Source organism: Lytechinus variegatus, chromosome 3 (genome assembly GCF_018143015.1).
Source record: "Lytechinus variegatus isolate NC3 chromosome 3, Lvar_3.0, whole genome shotgun sequence".
Classification (NCBI taxonomy): domain Eukaryota; kingdom Metazoa; phylum Echinodermata; class Echinoidea; order Temnopleuroida; family Toxopneustidae; genus Lytechinus; species Lytechinus variegatus.
Genome location: NC_054742.1, coordinates 12497671 through 12518706, shown reverse-complemented (window position 1 = coordinate 12518706; position 21036 = coordinate 12497671). Strand labels below are relative to the sequence as shown.

The window sequence follows — 21036 nt, the reverse complement described above, 5'->3', positions numbered from 1 at the left end:
TTCATTAAAACAGGTTGTTGATCTCAATGAGAACTGAGAATTCCTCTCTCAAAATAACTGCAAACATTTCATTGATGGCGTGCAAATTATTCCACAGAAGATAAATGTAGTATTCCAGTTGGAAATAATCTATGCTCTGACATACAGTCTGGCGTGAAACTCTGATTTCTGATCTGATATGATGATGTCCTTGAAGAAACTGCCAGCTTATAAATACAAATTTCAACTATTCTGGAAGTTTCTAGTATTATCATTTCATTATCTATTTTCATCAATATCACGAATAATTTCTTTATCACATCCATCCACTGCTAGTTCGGGCTGCTAGCATTCCTTTTTTTTTTAAATCAAAATCACGAATAATTTCTTTATCACATCCATCCACTGCTAGTTCGGGCTGCTAGCATTACAATTTTTTTATCAAAATCACGAATAATTTCTTTATCACATCCATCCACTGCTAGTTCGGGCTGCTAGCATTCTTTTTTTTTAAAATCAAAATCACGAATAATTTCTTTATCACATCCATCCACTGCTAGTTCGGGCTGCTAGCATTACAATTTTTCATCAAAATCACGAATAATTTCTTTATCACATCCATCCACTGCTAGTTCGGGCTGCTAGCATTCCTTTTTTTTTTTATCAAAATCACGAATAATTTCTTTATCACATCCATCCACTGCTAGTCCGGGCTACTGGCATTCCTTTTTTTTAAAAATCAAAATCACGAATAATTTCTTTATCACATCCATCCACTGCTAGCATTACGATTTCTTATCTGCCAACTGGAGAGCCATGAATAAAGAATAAATTTCTAAGTTTGGGAGAAAAAGAACACAAGAGAAATTCCAATACATGAATACACAAATAAAATCTGTGGAAGAAATTGGTTGATGACTCTTTTCCTCAAATAGGATAGTTGACAGATACAGATTCAGTTACTATTACCAATCACTCATCAGTAGCCATTACTTTCCCATTAATCACTACAACAAAATTAAACACATCTAATACAAAATATAATTAATTTTGAAAGTGTGATTATTCATACTGAATACATGTACATAGTGGAGAAATGCAATATAATATGAATAATAGGTAGACAAGTACCCTGAAACCTCAGTGGCATACTATTTACAAATATTTTTGTAAGGGTAACAATATTCAGAAAGTAACCCTACATTTTATCAATTATCAAAAAACAAAATATAACTTTCAGTTCAAGTGACAAAAATTGTCAAAGCATTATTAAAATCATAATACTGCTATTTTGGTCATTTGTGTGTTGTTATGGATTAACCACTCTCAATTGGCTTTGTACACTGATTTACATATTTCTTTTAAAAAATCCTTTCTAATCTTTCTCTGGAATAATAAGTTCACGAATAAGACATCCAACTCCTTCTAGGAAACATGCCAATAACCTTGTCAAAATTACAATTACAAATAAGACAGCATTTTGAGAAATCAACTTTTTTTTGGGTAGATTTTTGTTGATAAACGAACATTCCCACAGACATCATCGATTGTTTTCTACTCTTGAGAGGGCAGCATAATAATTCAATGAAATGAAAACATTGAAAATCATATCTCTTGAAATGACAAGTCAATTTTGTTCACATTATTACTGACTGGTATATTTCTAATACATTCTTTATGTAATAAACTTAGTGTCTATCAAGAAGTATTTTTACCACTTAAAACACGAAGGCCCAACATAACAATGGAGATTTGGATCCCTGTTGAAATATTAAGGCATATATAAACTTTCTGTAGGTGCTATCATGGGCAATGTACAATAATTTTCTGATTACTGTATATGACTGAACTTAAAACTCCCACTTTGTGAATTGGGTCACTGTGATATTACATATACTGATGAAAACTAGCAATGAACTAAGCTAAAGTATGTTTCAATAAATGTAGTTAATAACATAATATTAACCTGAGATATTATGTTCCGGTCATATTGTGTACTGGTACTAAAACAGCAGGACTACTTCACAAAACATATGAGAGCCATTCATAAAAAATAACCTAAGTTGTGGCGTGCGCCCGTAATCCAAGCTATGTGGGGAAGTTACAAATTGATGCAGAGGTTTGATTCCTGGTCACGTCTTTGGGATGTTGACGTTAAAGGTCGGTCCCAGACGTAAATAATCATAACTTATTGAAACATGTCTGACAAAACTCCAATACACACATAACATTTTTACATCATATATATTGACGTACCCGCTTCTCTTACCTAATAGGTTAATTGTACTTTATATTACATTGTACATTAAAATTTTAACCTTCTAATAACTTTTTGTTTGCTACCATCTCTTAGCTCCATAGTGTTATGTCACTTATGTGTAACTCTATGCCTTCTTTCGTTGATTTTGAGTTTAATCAAATGTTTTATTTAGTTATTTACTATTTACCTTTTTTACCAAATTGATTAGGCTATATATATATATATATATATATATATATATATATACAGTGTGTCCCACAAAAACAAAACCGAGGTTAAGTGACGATTTATATTAAGTTTTTCACAAATACAATAGCCAAATGATCTATCAATATAAAAGCTTAGAATCTCCTCTTTCAACTGGTATAACAAACAAGATTTCTTATCCATGCCTGGGTGAGTAAAAACAATATGAAGGATAAGAAAAGTCATTTGGCGGGGGGTATCAAAATTTCAAAAAGAAAATCACATGCCTAAAGAGTTCAATATCTTCACAGAACTAAACTAAAAAAAGGTTTGGAAATCTGAATTTGATCAATAATCCCTCTTCAGTTTTAGTAAATATCAATGTGTAATTAATATCAATGTATAGAGCATTTAATTTTCTTTAAAATGATAGCCTACATGATATGATTATGGTTCACATGGAGGTGCAGTGCATTGAAATGTGGGGCAAGGCCAAAATTCAAAAGTTGCAAAATGACACAATATTGAAAGTCACTGTTCTTTTTTTCAGGCATGATGAGTGGGTTTCTCAGCAGTTTCTTTTAATTATTTTCATGCATTATTTTCAACATTAACATGGAATCACACACACCTATGCACACGCACACACATAAACAAACAAAAATGCATGGGTATTTCAAACCACTACTCAAACCATGTTGTCTCACAGAACCATCTCTACAGAAGCAGGGCTTGATTTGAATTGATTTTCATCTCTATTGAGACAGACAAAGGAATCATGTTAGGTATTGACCCTTCATGAATATTTCTGCTCGTTTTGCAGCTTTTCAATTCAGACCTCATCCAACATTTTTTTAATCCTGCTCTTTTCGTGATGAATTGATCATAAAAAGCATATTATCATTTGAAAGAGAATTAAATGATCTTTTGAATGATGTAAAATATGCATTGTGTAAAATTGGGAGTTGGGAGAAATTAATGGCCATATACAGATTTCCAAACTTTTGTAAGGGGTTTATGTTATTTGTTGAACGTTTTCTGTAATTTAGGTATCAAATTAAAGAGCAGATATTGAACTATTCAAAATTGTGATTTTCTTTTTGAAACTCAGATACCGCCAGCAAAAAGACTTTGGTTTTCTTTCTTCAATTTTTTTTGCTCAATCATGCATGAATGAGGAATAATCCAAGTTATTTCAAATGAAAGAGGAGACTACGCTTTCCAATGATTGATAAATTATCTTGGTTTCGTTTTTTGTGGGACGCATTGTATATATATTCATATATAGATATAGATACATATGTATATAAAATTCAACATGACTTTTGTCCTCACATTCTCTAATTCATGACATGTGGCAATAGTGGATAAATTACACCAACCAAGATTCATTGTTTTTAAGAGTCCCTGTATTCAAGCCTCATGAAGTCATAAATATAGTTATTACAAAAATAAACATAACCCCTAACCAAAAATCTTATCTGATCAGTCACTTTCATACACCTACAAATCCAATCCTATGAATGCTACATAGTTCATAGAATATAAACAAGTGGAATGCCTCTGGCCGTCTCACCTGCATCACGCGGTTCAATATAGCAGCAGTGCTGACTTTGAATACTACTCTAACTCGCACAAGATGTTCAGTGATACATGGTTACTCTTATGTCCACTTTTTATGAACTAGACCAATAAACTTACAGAGATATGATGGTTATTCAACAAAAAACCCAACATGGCCAAAGTTCATTGACCTTACATGACCTTTGACCTTGTGACCTGAAACTCGCACAGGATGTTCAGTGATACTTGATTACTCTAATGTACAAGTTTCATGAACCAGATCCATAAACTTTCAAAGTTATGATGGTAATTCAACAGATACACCCAATTCGGCCAAAGTTCATTGACCTTTGACCTTGGTCATGTGACCTGAAACGCGCACAGGATGTTCAGTGATACTTAATTACTCTAATGTCCAAGTTTAATGAACTAGACCAATAAACTTTCAAAGTTATGATGGTAATTCAACAGATACCCCCGATTCGGCCAAAGTTCATTGACCCTAAATGACCTTTGACCTTAATCATGAGACCTGAAACTTGCACAAAATGTTCAGCGATGCTTGATTACTATTATGTCCAAGTTTAATGAATCAGATCCATAAACTTTTAAAGTTATGATGGGAATTCAACAGATATCCCAAATTCGGCCAAAGTTCATTGACCTAAATGACCTTTGACCTTGGTCATGTGACGTGAAACTCATGCAGGATGTTCAGTGATACTTTATTAACCTTATGTCCAAGTTTCATGAACTAGGTCCATATATTTTCTAAGTTATGATGACATTTCAAAAACTTAACCTCAGGTTAAGATTTCGATGTTGATTCCTCCAACATGGTCTAAGTTCATTGACCCTAAATGACCTTTGACCTTGGTCATGTGACATGAAACTCTAATAGGATGTTCAGTAATACTTGATTAACCTTATGGCCAAGTTTTATTAACTAGGTCCATATACTTTCTAAGTTATGACGTCATTTCAAAAACTTAACCTCAGGTTAAGATTTGATGTTGACGCCGCCGCCGCCGCCGTCGGAAAAGCGGCGCCTATAGTCTCACTTTGCTTCGCAGGTGAGACAAAAAACTGAGGACAAGTGATAACTGGGGTAAAATCAACAATGACTGAAGTTTAGTTTGGGTGGTAAATCCAGCATTCTCAAAGAGTTCAGTAGTAGGCTTTCTTAGAAGTACTTACGCATTAAAAACATTATATTGGCATCTACCTTCTAGTTTGATAGAGTAATTGTGAAAATATGAAACAGTGAAAAATATTTCATTATAGTAAAATTATGGTTTATAATCAAATGAGTTGAGTTTAGAAGGATTTTTCTTCCATAAAATGGACAAAGAAATTTTCTTTGCTTTATACATATCGAACAATTTTTTTTCCCTCAGTTTGATAAATTGTTGTCAATACAAATCTAAACTATCTACAATGTATGGAATTACTTAACTGAATTGGGCTGTGTTTTCTGCATATTTCAGATTTCATGATCTTAGAACATCAATTTAGAAGTTTTTTTACTATAAATTTGACACTTCAAGAGTGGAATCTCTTCAATATGAATATTGAGGCATATCAAAGACAATTTGTGCAGAAACTTGCACTTGAATCTAAAATCATTCTCATTATAGAGATGAGTGACTGAAACTATAAAAGAAATGCTAATGAGCCAACGGTTGAATAAACAGTCATCGCATCGTTAAACAATCATCGCATCGTTAAACAAATCTAGTCCAATTTTTCTGCTCTGCGCAACCTGATTTGACATTAAAATTACAAACTCTTGTTGTTCATTGATGTGTAAAGAGTTTGTCTCATATCAGCTATCAAAATATAGAGGAATAATTGAATTGTATGCTGATGTAAATGAAATACCATAATTCATTTGCCTTTGAAGAAAAAAAAAACATGGGAATCCCAGGTTTGTTTGTTTTTTCTTGGACACACTATAGGTAAGCTATTATTTCATAGGTTGCTTGCCCCTAATATCAGGACTGCAAGTTTTCTGGTAAAAAAGAAGTACCCATAGCATGATTCAACATTATGTGAAATCAGTAGCCCCCCCCCAAAAAAAAAAATGGGAAAAGCTTGTAAAATTCTACTTGTACAGCACTGTCCAATGTTACAGACCGCATTCTAGATTTCCTACTAGTTACTTTGTCCCTGTAGATCCAAAGCCCCCTTCTCCTCGTGAAGTCTCATCTAATGTCTGTAAAAAAATCAGAAGAAATAAGACAGTAATCAGATTGGAGAGATTAACTCTTAAACTACATGGAATATTTTCATTGTTTTGGCATTTGATTATTATATGTTCCTGGGATTCAAGGAAGGTAGTGCTTTTGGATGGATTTTTTTTTACATGCTATACTTGCCGCCATCTTCATTCAAAGAGTGATGTTATTTGCATTCAGTTGTCAGTTATCAGCCAGTTGGAAAGCACATACACACATGGACAGTACACACTTGCTGTGCTGCTTTTGGCTACATTGTCACTGGCTCAAACATCTGCTGATGTCACTTCACACAGCAGAAAGAGGCGGAGTCAGCTTGCCAAGATCTTTAAAAAGCAGCCAAACTAAGAATTGTCAAAGTTCAAGCAATCAGAACATAGCATCTGCATACACGTCTGGCATCGTCCATAGCACATACAGTCGTCCTCAAAATTATTCATACCCTTGTTGATATTTGTGATTTTTCATGTTTGTGATGAAATTAATTCATTTTATCAAGTTTCTCTAAGATTTATGTGTGACCTACTAGTGAAAGAATAACAACAATGCACAATTCAAGAAATTTCTCTTTTCAGGGGTATTTTATTCATAGATATTCAAACAATGTCATGTTCAAAATTATTCATACCCTAGGTTTTCTGAGTCCAATGTCTTTCATTAATAGTCAATAGCATAGCCTTTGTTCTTTACAACTGCTTCTAGGCGATTCCTGTAAGTGTCCACAAGCTTCCTGCACGTCTCCTGCGGGATGTTGGCCCATTCTTCCTTGGCGTAGGCCTCAAGCTGGGTCAGGTTGGTCGGGTTCCTAGCCATCACTCTGACTTTCAGGTCTCGCCACAAGTTCTCGATCGGATTCAGGTCAGGACTCTGACTTGGCCATTCTAGGACGTTGACATCATGGTCCTTGAACCATTTCTTCACCAGCTTGGCGGTATGCTTTGGGTCATTGTCTTGTTGGTACTTCCAGTTGGGGCCAAGCTGGAGTTTTTTGGCAGATTCCTTCAAGTTCTCATCAAGGATCTGGATGTAATCCTCCTTTTTCATGATTCCTTTGACTCTAACGAGGTTCCCTGTGCCACTGGAAGAGAAACATCCCCATAGCATTATGTGCCCACCACCATGCTTGACGGTTGGCACAGTGTTCTTTGGATTGTATGCTTCCCCTTTCTTCCTCCAGACGTATTCAACATCCATATGGCCAAATAACTCCAACTTTGTCTCATCAGACCACAGGATGGTTGACCAAAAGCTTGGATTTTGCTTCAGATGACCTCTAGCAAAGGCCAGTCGAGCCTTCAGGTGTTTCTTCCTGAGCAACGGTGTCTTCCGAGGCCTGCGTCCATGGAGACCTCCTTTGTGCAAGACTCACTCGATGGTGGACCGGACACCTTTGTCCCTGACCGGTCAAGCGTTTCAAGTAGGGTCTGGTTGTGGTCCGGGGGTTGTTGTTGACCTCTCTGGAGATTTTCCTGGCAAGTTTAGGGGACACCTTGCACTTCCTGCCACGCCCACTAAGGTTCTTCACAGTGTTGTACCTCTTGTGCTTCTTGATTATGCTCTGGACTGTTGCCACAGGGACGTCATACTGCTTTGAAATGGCCTTGTAACCTTTTCCCTCAATGTGGGCATTCACAAGACGTTGCCGTAGGTCCTCACTGAGCTCCTTCTTCTTGGCCATGATTATCAGAGACTGAGAATAACCAGAATGCTTTCCTCTATTTATACCCTTTTAGAAAGATGCTATTTTCCATCATTGTTTAATGGTTTGTTTAACAAAGAGGGTATTTAATTCATTGGAACATTGGAACATCTTGAAATAATAATAATAATAATAATAATAATATAGGATATTTATATTGCGCACATTTCCACCTTGTTAGGTGCTCAAGGCGCTCCTATATTACCCTATAACTATAGAACAAAGAATAGCACATTCCCAGACAGTGAAAATAATGCGCATTGTCATAAAAGGACATTTTTGTTGAGGTATTGGCAAGGGTATGAATAATTCTGAACAAGTGCAAAAAATAACTTTTGACCCTATCTATTATTATGCTAATGAAGACTTGCCAGCTCATATGTCAAATCATGCATAGCAACAAGTAGACAAAAGATACAAAGAAAGTTACATCATAATAGCTTTTACAAGAAAAGAATCTACCAAAGAATGTTTTTCCACAAGGGGTATGAATAATTTTGAGGACAACTGTATATATGTCCAACAGCATTTTCTTGATTCCCAGGAACATATTCCTTCAATACTCCTGAATATCACTAAGAATATCATAAAAGATTTATCAGAAAAATTCGAGTTCAACTAAAAATAAGAGAAATAAAACATAAGTGGAGGTAAAGAAGAATAATTATTCAAGTTACCAAGGCATCAATGTAAACTGCATCATTAAAAGAATCAAATTTGTTCAGATAAACATAGACTTGGATGGATCATCCAATGTGCGAGTATCTGGGAAATCTGTCTTAACCCTAGAAGAGTTGGGTTATTTGGACCCCTCTCACAGGGGGAGGGGGGCACCCCCACTGAGACCTCGGCCTTTGATCACATGAGCGCCACAAAAATTTGCACACTGGCAGTGTGTGATAAAATCTACAAGGCTGTATGGTTAATTTTTTTAATGAGATTTTTTAAAATTGATTATGGTACATTATGCATGAAATAAGACAATTGCTCTAATCAACTATCAAACAATTTTTTATTCACTAAGTCTTTGTAGGATCCTGATCAAATGTGCTTAAAAAAATTTGGTTTTGCAATTTTTCTTACGTATTTTATTGCTTTTTAATTTCTTATGTACTTCTTTGTTTTTTACTTTTGTTTTTTTTGTATTCTTTTTTTCCATGGAAATTGTTGCAGACTTAATTTTGATCATTAAAAAAAACAAAATTAAGTTTAATCAGTAAAAGTAGAAATCATGATACATTTATGAATTTTTGCTAAATACACAATTAGCGTTGGATTTGTACATGAAGTTTTTGAGCAGTTTTGGGTCTGACATACATTTTCATGTGTTATTGCATAACCGCGTACCTGGGCATCGCAAATTTGGTCTAAAAAGTTGTGCGAGATTTAGGCTGCGTTTATGCGACCTCAACCCAGAATCATGATTGGAATCACGATTTGAATCATGATTCAAAACAGCAACATGAATCACGATCCGACAGAATCAGCGTTTATACGACCATCTTTCTAACGCTGTTTCTCCCTGAATTCGGGCCGATCCAGTGCGCATCACAGTGCGCAGTTTGACCCAGGAAGTATAGGTCAACATTTTCGCGCGTGTTTCTAACTTCACGTCGGCTGCTAGATTTTAGCTGCCACCGGAGCTAACGCGCGATCGTTTGTGCAAGTGCAACTCGGCTTCCGAAAAATAAATCTTTTACTTCCAGAATTCCGTGTATTGTACCTCGTATTGTTTTTGTTTACTTGTATTCAGTCTTGTCGGTTCATCAAAAATGGTGTTCGGTAGCCGTAGTACTGGGCACGAATTCTGTTAATTTTGTCTCGACAGGCGGTGCCACATCTCCGTTGAAATCCCTCCCTTGCAAGCGCCGCTGAAAGGGACTCGTAGATCGTCTTATATTTCTGTGAATCCCGGTAAGGGATGCTTGTGCTTCAGGCTGAGCTCAAAGCACAAGCAGAGCCCTGAGTTCGTCGTCAGTCCAATTTGTGCCTTTGGAACTTGAAGACATGATTGATGAAAACAGTGAAATCAGGGTGACCAGACGTCCCATATTTCCCGGGATTGTCCCGTATTTCAGAATATTGAACAAAATGTAGTTAATACATTTGAAAGTGACGAATTTTCATTAAATAACCAACAGCTGACGAAGCAGGGACAACAAATCGATAACTGTAAACTTTTGCAAGTTCTGCGATGATTTCTTGCTAATACATTGCAAACGAACTGGCCTCCTGCCTGTGTGTGGCAGGCTACTAGCTTGGCATGGAGGATCGAAGCAAATTCTCAATGGTGCAAACACCTCACATGATAAACAGTTTTTCTACCAAAATAATCACAAAATCGGCGGGAAATTCTTATAATTATACTATGGATTCTCAGTTTAATGATTTGGAGATGTAATCGGAGGAAAATGTTATTGACTTTTCATAGATCTAGTTTCAGCTTTCGTTTTGAGTCTTGGTGTGCACGATGCCGCGATGTTTCATCTAATTTTTAAGTTTGACAATATGTTTCACTTTGAAATTTTATTCATTTCTAAAACATTTTATGTTTAAAATTTTAAAAATACATTTAATAAATAAAAATTATTTTTATTAGATGATTGGATTTTTTTGTTTACTTGAAGTTTGAACTTTTCCCTTTTCTTTATTTTATATATACCCTATCCTTTCTGCTTGCCCTTTTTTGTTCCATCTATCTTTATTTCCTATCTTTCTTTCCTCGACATTTTCTTTTCTCTCTCTCTCTTTCTCTGTTCATTTTTCTTTCTTTCCTTTATCCAATATACTTTTTTATTTCCTTCATTCTTTCTTTCCTTATAATTACCTTGGCTTCCTTCTCTCTTCGTCTCCTGTTTCTTTTCGTTCTTTCTCTCCTTCCATTATTTTCTATTTTTCGTTCTCTTCCCCTTCATTCTTCCCTTCCATTCTTTATTCCTTTCTTCATTTTTCCCTTCTCATTCTTTTCCCTTATTTTTACTTCCTTTCTTTTGTTTCTTTCTTTCAAAGAATGAAGGAAACATGTTTATTTCCTTCATTCTTTCTTTCCTCCTACTTTTTCTCACCTTTCCCCCTTTAATTGTCTCCTTTATTTTGCGAGACATTTATTAATCTTCCCTTCCTTCCTTTCTTTCTTTCTATATTCATTTCAAAGAATGACGGAAACCTTTTTTATCTCTTATTATTTCTTTCATCCTTTTATTCTAACTTTCTGTTATTTTTTCTGTTTTCTTTCCTTCCCAATCATCTCTTTTCTTTCTCTCCTTCATTCTTTCGTTCACCTTCCCTTCTAATTCTTTATATTTTTTTCAAAAGTCTTATTATTATACTATGGATTCTCAGAAGCCCACACTTTGTTGATCTTCGTTTGTCAATTGTCCCGTATTTCATTTTGTGAAATCTGGTCACCCTGAGTGAAATATACAAATGACGCTACAGTACAACCCCGGGGTACAATACACAGAATGATAATTCCTAAATGCACATGACAATTGGCATATACTGGTACTAGTACACTGGCAATCTGCTACACGAAAATTAACCTGCACGAAACACAGCGCGCGCCTTTGAGTCGAACCCGGAAGAAGCACGACACAATGACGTCATAGAATCATGATTCAAATCACGATATCGTTTATACGACCCTTTTCGTTCGTGATTCTACAGAAACGTCTTTCCAAACGCCCCTTTTTCCGTGTTTCATGTTTGTGATTTGAAAGACGTTTATTTCCAATTTCGACTAAACGCAATCGTGATTCTGCAGAATCGTGATTTGAATCATGATTCTAATCATGATTCTAGGGTAAAAAAGTGTCGAATAAACGCACCCCTAAAAGTAATGTCAGTGAGCGGTGCAGTTGAAAAATTTTGCACGGCAGATTTATCATGAAAAAAAATGTGAGGGGGTGGGAATCCTCCTCCCCCCCCCCCGAGCCTTTTTATTTCTTACATTAAACAAGTGGAGCGCCTCTGGTAGTCTCACCTGCATTACGCGATTCAATAATGCAGCAGTGCTGACTTTGAAAACTAATGTAAAATATTTATTTAAAAAAAACATTCATATGATACAATACTACATACATTGACCCTTAATTCAGTGGCACTAAATGACCTTTGACCTTGGTCATATGCCTTGAAACTCAGGCACGATGTTCATTAATATTTTATTACCATTACAGTCAGGTTTCATGAACTCCACATACTTTCAAAGTTATGACATTAAAAAAAAATTAACCTTAGGCTAAGATTTTGATGTTGATTCCCCCAATGTGGTCTAAGTTCATCGACCCTAAATGACCTTTGACCTTGGTCATGTTAACTGAAACTCAGACAGGACATTTTAATAAAAATACTTGATTAACCTTATGTCCAAGTTTCATGAACTAAGTCTACATAGTTATGTTGTCATTTAAAAAACTCAATCTTCGGTTAAGATTTGGTGTTGACGCTGTCGCTGCTGCCGCCTTCGCCAAAGCGGCGCCTGTAGTCTTACTCTGCTATGCAGGTGAGACAAAAACACTTTGCATTGAATTTAATTGCAAATAATGGGGGCTATTAATCAACTCTACAAAGGCTAGTTTTTTATTGTACAGGTAAAATTGCCATTTCCCCTAATGGTTGTTGTGTATAACATATTTCTTTCTGTGGAATAAGTCCTGTAGCTGCTATTGAACAGTTATTTTATGATAAATGGCTCATGCACTCACAGCATATCACTGTCAAATTAAAAGGTGTCAGCATCAAATACTAAAAAGACCCCAAAACTAATCATAATATATTAGATCTCAAAATCCTTTCTTTCATTATAAAAGATGAGGTATGAGATATTGATAAATACTAGGTGATTAAAACACCTGTTAATAAAATCAAGTGTTTAAACTTACTTGCGTTTCAACTAATGTCGGCATGAGAATACGCTCACAAATCAACTGTGCTATCCTTACTCCTTTCTTCACTGTAGAAATAATAAATTGTGATAAATTACTGCATGGCAATATCTTATAAAGGAATTCAATATTTAGAGTTAGAGGGCTAGCATTTGAAATTAATGAATATACACAAATTTATTTACTCTGCTATGCAGGCGAGACAGACGTATTACTTGCATTATATTTTTCTTTTATGTTGCTGTAACATATCAAACATACTCTCACAAAGAAATCTATCAATGAGTGTATTAACGCTCCCCCCAAATAATATTACGCAAAAATTATTTCGTAAAATGTTTGGTTACTTTATGATACAAGTAATTTCTCTTGTTTATGTTTATTATTAACAAAATAATATAAACACTATTAAGTAGATACCTTGATCTCCAAGCAGCAAGTAGGATTTTTCTTTGTATTCAAATTAGCATTGGTCCTACAAAAGACAAATCTTTGAAACTATACTGTAAAAATATGAACTCAATCCTTAAGACACACCTTCAAAGTCAGCATTGGAGAAATTGAATAGAAGTACATAGACATCCCCTCTGTAGTCTCTGTCAATTACACCAGCTGTAAAAGACAAGCAAAGAATTGATGATGTCATTAACAAAACTGCTATAATTCTTAAAACACATTCATTCAGTTTTTCACAAAACTTATAATATATTTTTACCCCCCCCTTCCCTCCTACCCCAAAATAACTCAAAATGTATTCTTTTTGCTTTGTTTTTCTTCAAACAGCAAGACCATTATTTTGTTCATTTAATGCCTCAAATAAAGTACCGGTAATGTGGTACAAATAGTAAAATACCAGTGGCGGATCCAGATTTTTGTTATGGGGTCTACAATGGGACCCAGAAAAACACCTATCAACAATGACGGGCAGGTAGAATAGGTTGAAACTCTCCTCTAAAAATAATCTGACAGATAAAAATACGAGATGTCATATCACAGTTCTAGGAGAAAGGTCCAGTCTCTACACATGAACAGTTATCAATTGGCAGTGTCACTTTGAATTATTAAAACTGGCACTGTGAATCATTTTGTTTCTATCACATTTTCCATTACTGTGAAAAGTATTATGTCTGGTTCTTTGGAACATGAAACAAATATTCAATATAAATTCTACTTAAAACTTTTGAATATCACGCAATGGGTAAAATTTTAACCCCCCCCCAAAAAAAAAAATAAATATGAGCACGGATCATTACATTAGCATAAAAATATGCACAGATCCCCAAAGATCCATTTAGTGATTCAAGTAAAACATTTAAAAGACAAAGTGAAAAGAATGTGCTTGAAAATATGTATTACCTCCAACATCAATGAAATGCTTTGATGCCAATCCTGATCTTGGAGCAATCCTTCCATAGCAGCCTTCAGGCAGAGCAATTTGGAGACCAGTTGGAATTAAAGCTTTATCCTTGGCTTTTACAACCTTACTCTCACAACTACCAAGGATACAAAGAGATTAACAATTACAAAATAACTTTTTTGTGAAAGAAACAATAAAAAAAGCATGTCACTTCATGGAGGGAGAGGGAGAAAGGAAGAAAAACATAGTGGGGAAAGAAGAAATTACCAGGTATGTTCATTATAAATGTTATATTATATCATAATTAATTCAAAATCACATAAAAAGCACTTTTTCATAACTTTTTATCAAACATTATTTGCTCAGGGCCTATGTCTTTATTGTTCCTGGTGCTCGCATAGACTGTTTAACAAGACATTTAATCCTGTTGTACTAAAACCTCCTGTTTTCAAATCAATATACTGTACACCAAATATATTTCCTCACAATTCAAGTTATTATTTCATGTAGTGACATTTGCTTCTTTTTAATGACTAAAGTGATTGCCCTATTTAAGGTCTTAATATAAAACATTTCCTGTCCATGCTAACGTTCGCATTAGGTGATTGGTGAGATGTCTGCTCTTCATGAATACCTAAAACCAGTCCTTAAAATGTCAATTTTTCTGATCTCAATATAAAAAATTTTCAATTTGGTTAGTGAAATACGTACGGTCTTAGTGAATTCCTGCAAACAAGCCTTAGAATAACCCCTCTTCAGATCTGAATATCCTAAATTTTCAGCTCGTGCTTCGCGCTCGCAGTAGTTGATTAGTGAGAAGTGTACGATAATCATGATTACCATGTCTACAAAAAAGTCCTTAATGTAATTTTAACAAAATCAGCAAAGATGGTACTAGCATTAGATGACTATGCTGAGATATATATACTCCTAAAGGATTCCTAAAATATATTCCGTTTGGGGTCAATATATACAAAAAATATATACGCTCGCATTGTTTGTTAAGCAAGGCAGGTAAGGTATGTATCATGATTACAAAAAATGTGCTTATAATGTTCCTTCTTAGGTGTGACTTTTTCAGCTCGCGCTTTGCGCTTGCATTATTTAATCAGTGAGATACATATCCGTTTAATGGCACTGCATGTCCTTAAAATTCTCTATTAGGTCAGAATACCTGGCAACTGAGCGCGCTTTGCGCGGTCCCTAAGTGACTCAAAATTTTTGCTGGTGCCCCCCCCAATGCCGTGACCCACGGAACGCCACTGATTGGTACTCTCTCCCAGCTGAGGTAGTTGGAAGTTCCCACATGCACAGTAGACACCTTCAAAATCAGGCTAGACTGACACTGGAAAGATAGGCATTATGATTCCCACTAATCTTACTTGGATATAAGTAAATTTTCACCAATTGCCCCACTGCCTTCTCAAACTTATTACAGCATGAAGGAAGCTAACAAGAAGATACATGTACACCTGGAAGCTCGACTGCTGATTCAGCATCATTCCAGTATTTGCGATAAGGTAAGGTATGGTAATTATTAGGAAAAATCTAAACGATTTAATCCAGGTGTTTTGATCTGGATTCGTCAAAGTTTAAAGCATGACGACAACTTATTTCAACACACTATTGGCATTGCTGATGTTACTAACTGCAACTTTGTTGCATATATTAAATATAACATTGATAGAGACAAACATCCCGACACTTCTTGACAAAAGAAAATGATCTGAGAAAATGTGACTTGTGTTTGTAAAAAGACCTCAATTTATACAAAAAATAACACAATTTTATAGTTTGGGGCCTTGTGCTTAATTTTTTAAACTTTCCATGGAACTTTTCTAAAATTTCGGTGAAGTTTCATGTCCTATTGCAACACCACAGTAACACTAACTCTCGTAACAGTAACACTAAACAGACACAAAGGCCAAATCGTGGTTTTTGAACTTTTGGGAACCACTCGTAGATTTAAGTGCACTTGTGTACAAAGTGAATGGAGGTGGAAATAGGGAACCATGCGTGTGACTGAATAAAGCGCTGCTGTATGAAGTGAACGGTGGTTCCCAATATCACGATAATGCCCACAATAAATAGGTAAACGTTAGCCTAGCCCTAGGGCTAGGCCAAGCCCGAGTGCTCTTTTAATTTTTATCCCACAAAATTGAAATGCAAATTGCAATAGCATAGGATCTAACTTTACATTTTGTATATCTAAGTGTAGATCTAACATTAGTAGAGGGTAGGCCAGTAGCTACTAGGCCTCAGTTAAAGATTACCTATACAGATCGAAACCAGCAGCATGCTCGGAACCTCGAACGGGAGCGATTGCATCTGGAGATACTCTCTTGAATCGCAAAACAGAAACGTCCATTGGCATGGGGTCCTCAGCACTATCTACCTCCATTTTCTGCTTCTTAGCAGGTGACTCAACACCAGGAGACATATCACAAAAAGAATTACAAACAGAAAGGTGTGAAAGTAAGCTGTGTCGTCTGAATATGGACGTTGTAATTCTTAGCATAGCAAACTTTCGCTCCAGTGTACCCGTATACACCATACACCCACGTACGTTGGCTCTTAATTTTTTGTTTGCAGTCGAGTCGTCGAATCGGCTATAATTGTCAACGATTTCAACCAAGCGCGCGTAAAACATCGATGAAGCCCGGAGACGCGGGAAAATGTATATCCGGTGTGCTGCATTCTCGGGGATTTCCCTCAGCACTATCCGTGTTTAAGCCCCGCCCCTATCTGTATACCTTCCCTCCTCCCTCTCTCTCTCCTCCGATATCACAGGCCAGCCTATAATAGACAGGAGGGGGGGGGGGGGGATGCGGAACGTCGCCCTTCTTCGCCAACAGCACCAAAAAGAGGAAGAGGGAAAAAATAGAAGGGAAGGAGAGGGGGAAAGGAAGAGATAGGATAGGAAGAAGAAAAGGTGAATAAAACAAAATGGGGGGGGGGGGGATCAGCTCATTATATAAAACGACAACATAAATCACTCGAGCTCACGTTTCTTTGAGTGATATTTCCATTTATTTGATTTTCAACAAGATATAAACCAAGTACAATATCATGACAAGTCGATGTCGATCCTAAACAATGTACTTAAAACGTAATTTTATCAAAAATTACAGATTAAAAATGTGCCAGGATTATGGTTAATAATGCGTGAAAATGGAAGATCCCACTCGAAAACAAAGCTTGAAGGCCTATAATTTGGCTCTTCATTGGCTTGCTCAATATAATATGGGACTTAAAATATTCTGTTTTTAAGTCAATGTATACAAATCACTCTACTCACAATGCGAGTTTTATTATTTTGTTTCTTTGAGATACATGGCAGATATCCTATTAAATATAACATAAAAGTGCTGAATACAAAAAAAAATTGGCATGCTACATTGTTTGATTAATGTCATGAGATATCTATATCATCTTTAGAATTTAATCCCAACAATCTTTGAAATTCCCCCTTTTCACTTCAGTATAGGCCAGTATCCTACTTTCAGCACTTTTCTTTCGCATTGATCATGCTCGTATTTTATTTATGCATTCTGAGATACCTATTATACCTTTTTGTTCGTATATAAGAAAAATGTTAATATGTATTTCAGACTTCAGCATTTAGTTAGCTTTTAGCAGCTGATCAGTAAATATGTGGTTTAAAATATTTCATTTCATTTATTTCCATTTCCAACATTTTTCTTCATACAGTAATCATCATATTAAATGCAAACATAAGCAATGAAACAGCATGCATTTTTACATACTAAATTATAATTACAATTATTATATTATCAGGTTGGAAATAAAGGAGGCTGCTAAAAAGTGAAGCTTGTAGGGTGCAGCCTTCTACTAAAAATGTTCTTGTAAATAGCAGTGTTGTAGTCAAGGCTCAAACCTCCAAGGCTAAGGCCAAGGCCAAGGCTTTAATACCCAAGGCCAAGGCTTCAATAACCAAGGCTGAGGCCAAGGCATGGAAACCCAAGGCCAAGGCCAAGGCCTGAAAACCTCAAGGCCAAGGCCAAGGCCAAGGCATTTCAATTGTACAATATATGGAAAAAAAAGACAACAATGCTTAGGCGGCATACATGACACACAGGACCAAATGTATAAAAGGTGTGAGCGAGCAAAAATTTTTACCCTTGTACATTTAAAACGAAAATAATTTTATGATAGATCATGTAGATTTAGACATCAAATTAAAATAAACATATCAGCATATAGTTACATTTGTACAATTCATTATTGTTCTAGGCGATTCACATTGCAATAATTATTATTACCAAGGTGATCTGATCATGGCATGCCCATTCTCAACATGTCTTTCTCCTCTACCTGGGACAGGGGAGGCAGAATGTATTTTTTTTGGGGGGAGGTCAAAGCCAAAAATGCACTTACAGTATAAGTCAAAATGAGAATTTTGGTGCAGTTCAGCAAAGCTTTTTTAAGTGATTTCTAATTGATAAGACAGATATTTTGATTTAGGCTTTAATTTCCCGCTATAGAAAGCATAGCGAGCAAGTGGTTTTGAAAAAAAAATCAATTTTGAAGTTGTAAAACTCGATTTTGGGTCAATTTAATGGTGCCAATCACTGTTAAAAGGGCATCCTTGCGAGATGTTGTAATAAGAAATGAAATTTAAATATTTTGAGCTGTTTTTGTAATCATGAAAAAGGTGTGCATCTTACTAAACAAATTAACGCGAGCACAAAACACAAGCAGAAATTTTTAGTGACCAGAAAAGGAAGCTGTTCTGGACTGCATTTAGTGACTCATAAATAGGATACATAACTCATCAATCAAAAAAATGCGAGCGCAAAGCGCGAGCTCAAAAATTTGTAATATTCCGATCTAAAAACTAGACATTCTAAGCATTTTTTTGTGTAAATTGAATGCGAACCTTACTTAATAATAATTTATGCAAGCACAATCCAAAATTTGTTGATTTTGAAACCTAAAATTTTGCTCTGTATGCCATGCTTGGCCCCTCAAAATTTTTGGCTCATCTTGCCATTGATGCCATAGCCCATTTGGAAATGACGAAATTGAAGTTTGTGTTCAAGTTTACCGAATCTTTTCAGAATATCATTAAGACTTAAAACATTCTTGTTGGTCAAAGAAAATAATAGAAGGAAAACCTAATGGAATAGAAATCAACCTTGTTATCATTCTTTAGAGTAAGCTATTTTTAGAGTATGAAAATTGTTGTCAAAATTGTAGTCAGATCTGTCAGAATTATTCCTGTCATAAAATCACTATAATCAGTGGCGTACCGTGGGTCACGGCATTGGGGGGCACCAGCAAAAACTTGGAATTGCCTAGTGAGCGCGCAAAGCGCTCCCAGTTGCCAGGTATTCTGAACTAATATAGATATTTTTATAAGGACAGTGCCAATAAACGGACATGTATCTCACTAGTCAAATAATGCGAGCGCGAAGCGCGAGCTTAAAATTTTTGATATTCAAACCTAAAAAGGGACATTACAATCAATCTTTTGTAATCATGATACGTACCTGTCTCGTTAAATAATGCGAGCGCGAAGCGCGAACTGAAATTTTTGTAGATATTGACCCCAAACAGGAAGATTTTAAGGACTATATTTTAGGAATCTTTTATCTATTAAGATTATACACATCTCACCATAGTCATCTAATGGGAGTGCCAATAAGCGCTTGCTGATTTTGTTAGAATTACATCTAAACATGCACATAAAGCACTTTTAATCATGATTAACAATTAACATACCCATCTCACTAATCAAATCTTGCGAGCGTGAAGCGCGAGCTGAAAATTTAGGAAATTCAGACCTGAAGAGGGGCATTTTAAGGCTTGTTTGTAGGAATTCAAGAAGGACTTACATAGTTCACTAACCAAATGATGTGAGCGCGAAGCGCGAGCTGAAAATTTTTGATATTCAGATCAGAAAACAGAAAAAGGAAGATTTTAAGGACTCATTCTAGGAATTGATGGAGAGCAGACATCTTTCACCAATCCACTACTGCGAACGTAAGCACGGACAGGAAATGTTTTATATTAAGACCTTAAAATGGGACAATCACTTACAGTATTCATGAAAAAGAAGCATACTTTTGTACATGTAAAAGAATAACTCGAAGTGCGAGGAAATATATTTGGTAGTTTGGTGTATATTGACTTGAAAACGGGAGGTTTTAGTATAACAGGATTATATATCTCGGTAAACAGACAATGGGAGCACCAGGAACAATGAAGACATATGCCCTGAGCAAATTATGTTTCATTTATATGAAAAAAATGTTTCTTATGTAATGTAACATAACATAATTATAACATTATAATGAACATTGTCTTCTTTCCCACTACGTTTCTCTTCCTTTCTCCCTCTTTTCCTCCTATTTTTAGTCAGCCGATGGGGGGGGGGCACGTGCCCCCATGCCCCCCTGTAGTTACGCCATTGACTATAATCCTAATCGTAATTATTATCATTATTATTGATATTGTCATTATCCTTATTAGTCATGATTACGTCATATTACCAATAAATAATATTAATTTTCATCACTTCTCTTTGTTACATAATTATGTGATGATAATTGCAATTGATGGCACTGCTAGGTACACATACTGCTTCTGCTGCTGCTGACGGGTAGTATTTAGTGTCATTAGATGTACAGAACAATTGAAACATTTATAATTACTTGTATAAAACAAATGAAAAGTACAAAATACAAAATGCCTTGAAAAAGCCTTGAAAATGCCTTGAAATTTCAAGGCTCAAAATCCTCAAGGCCAAGGCCAAGGCCCTCTCAAGGCCAAGGCCTGAATGTTCAAGGCCAAGGCTTTGAAAAAATAGGCCTTAAGGCGCCTTAAGGCCAAGGCCGAGCATCAAG

General features: G+C 35.6%; 1 protein-coding gene across 1 annotated transcript; it reads right to left on the bottom strand.

Moving 5' to 3' along the window:
- Nucleotides 1–5327: 5327 nt before the first annotated feature.
- LOC121410241 (probable deoxyuridine 5'-triphosphate nucleotidohydrolase) lies at nt 5328–16805 on the bottom strand. The gene is made up of 5 exons (XM_041602181.1): nt 16441–16805; nt 14167–14303; nt 13348–13422; nt 12808–12878; nt 5328–6203 (listed from the first exon to the last, which is right to left on the bottom strand). The coding sequence occupies exons 1-5, from the start codon at nt 16719–16721 to the stop codon at nt 6147–6149; spliced, it is 621 nt and encodes a 206-aa protein (XP_041458115.1). The 5' UTR covers nt 16722–16805; the 3' UTR covers nt 5328–6146.
- Between the last annotated feature and the right edge of the window lie 4231 nt (nt 16806–21036).

What these genes read in the sequence shown, in the direction of transcription:
- LOC121410241 (XM_041602181.1), bottom strand. Translation starts at nt 16,721, where the DNA reads ATGGTGTATACGGGTACACTGGAGCGAAAGTTTGCTATGCTAAGAATT. An exon ending in GCATTTCATTGATGTTGGAG is followed by an intron (nt 13,423 to 14,166) that starts GTAATACATATT and finishes TGTCTTTTACAG; the next exon opens with CTGGTGTAATTGACAGAGAC. An exon ending in CTCCAATGCTGACTTTGAAG is followed by an intron (nt 12,879 to 13,347) that starts GTGTGTCTTAAG and finishes TTATTTCTACAG; the next exon opens with TGAAGAAAGGAGTAAGGATA.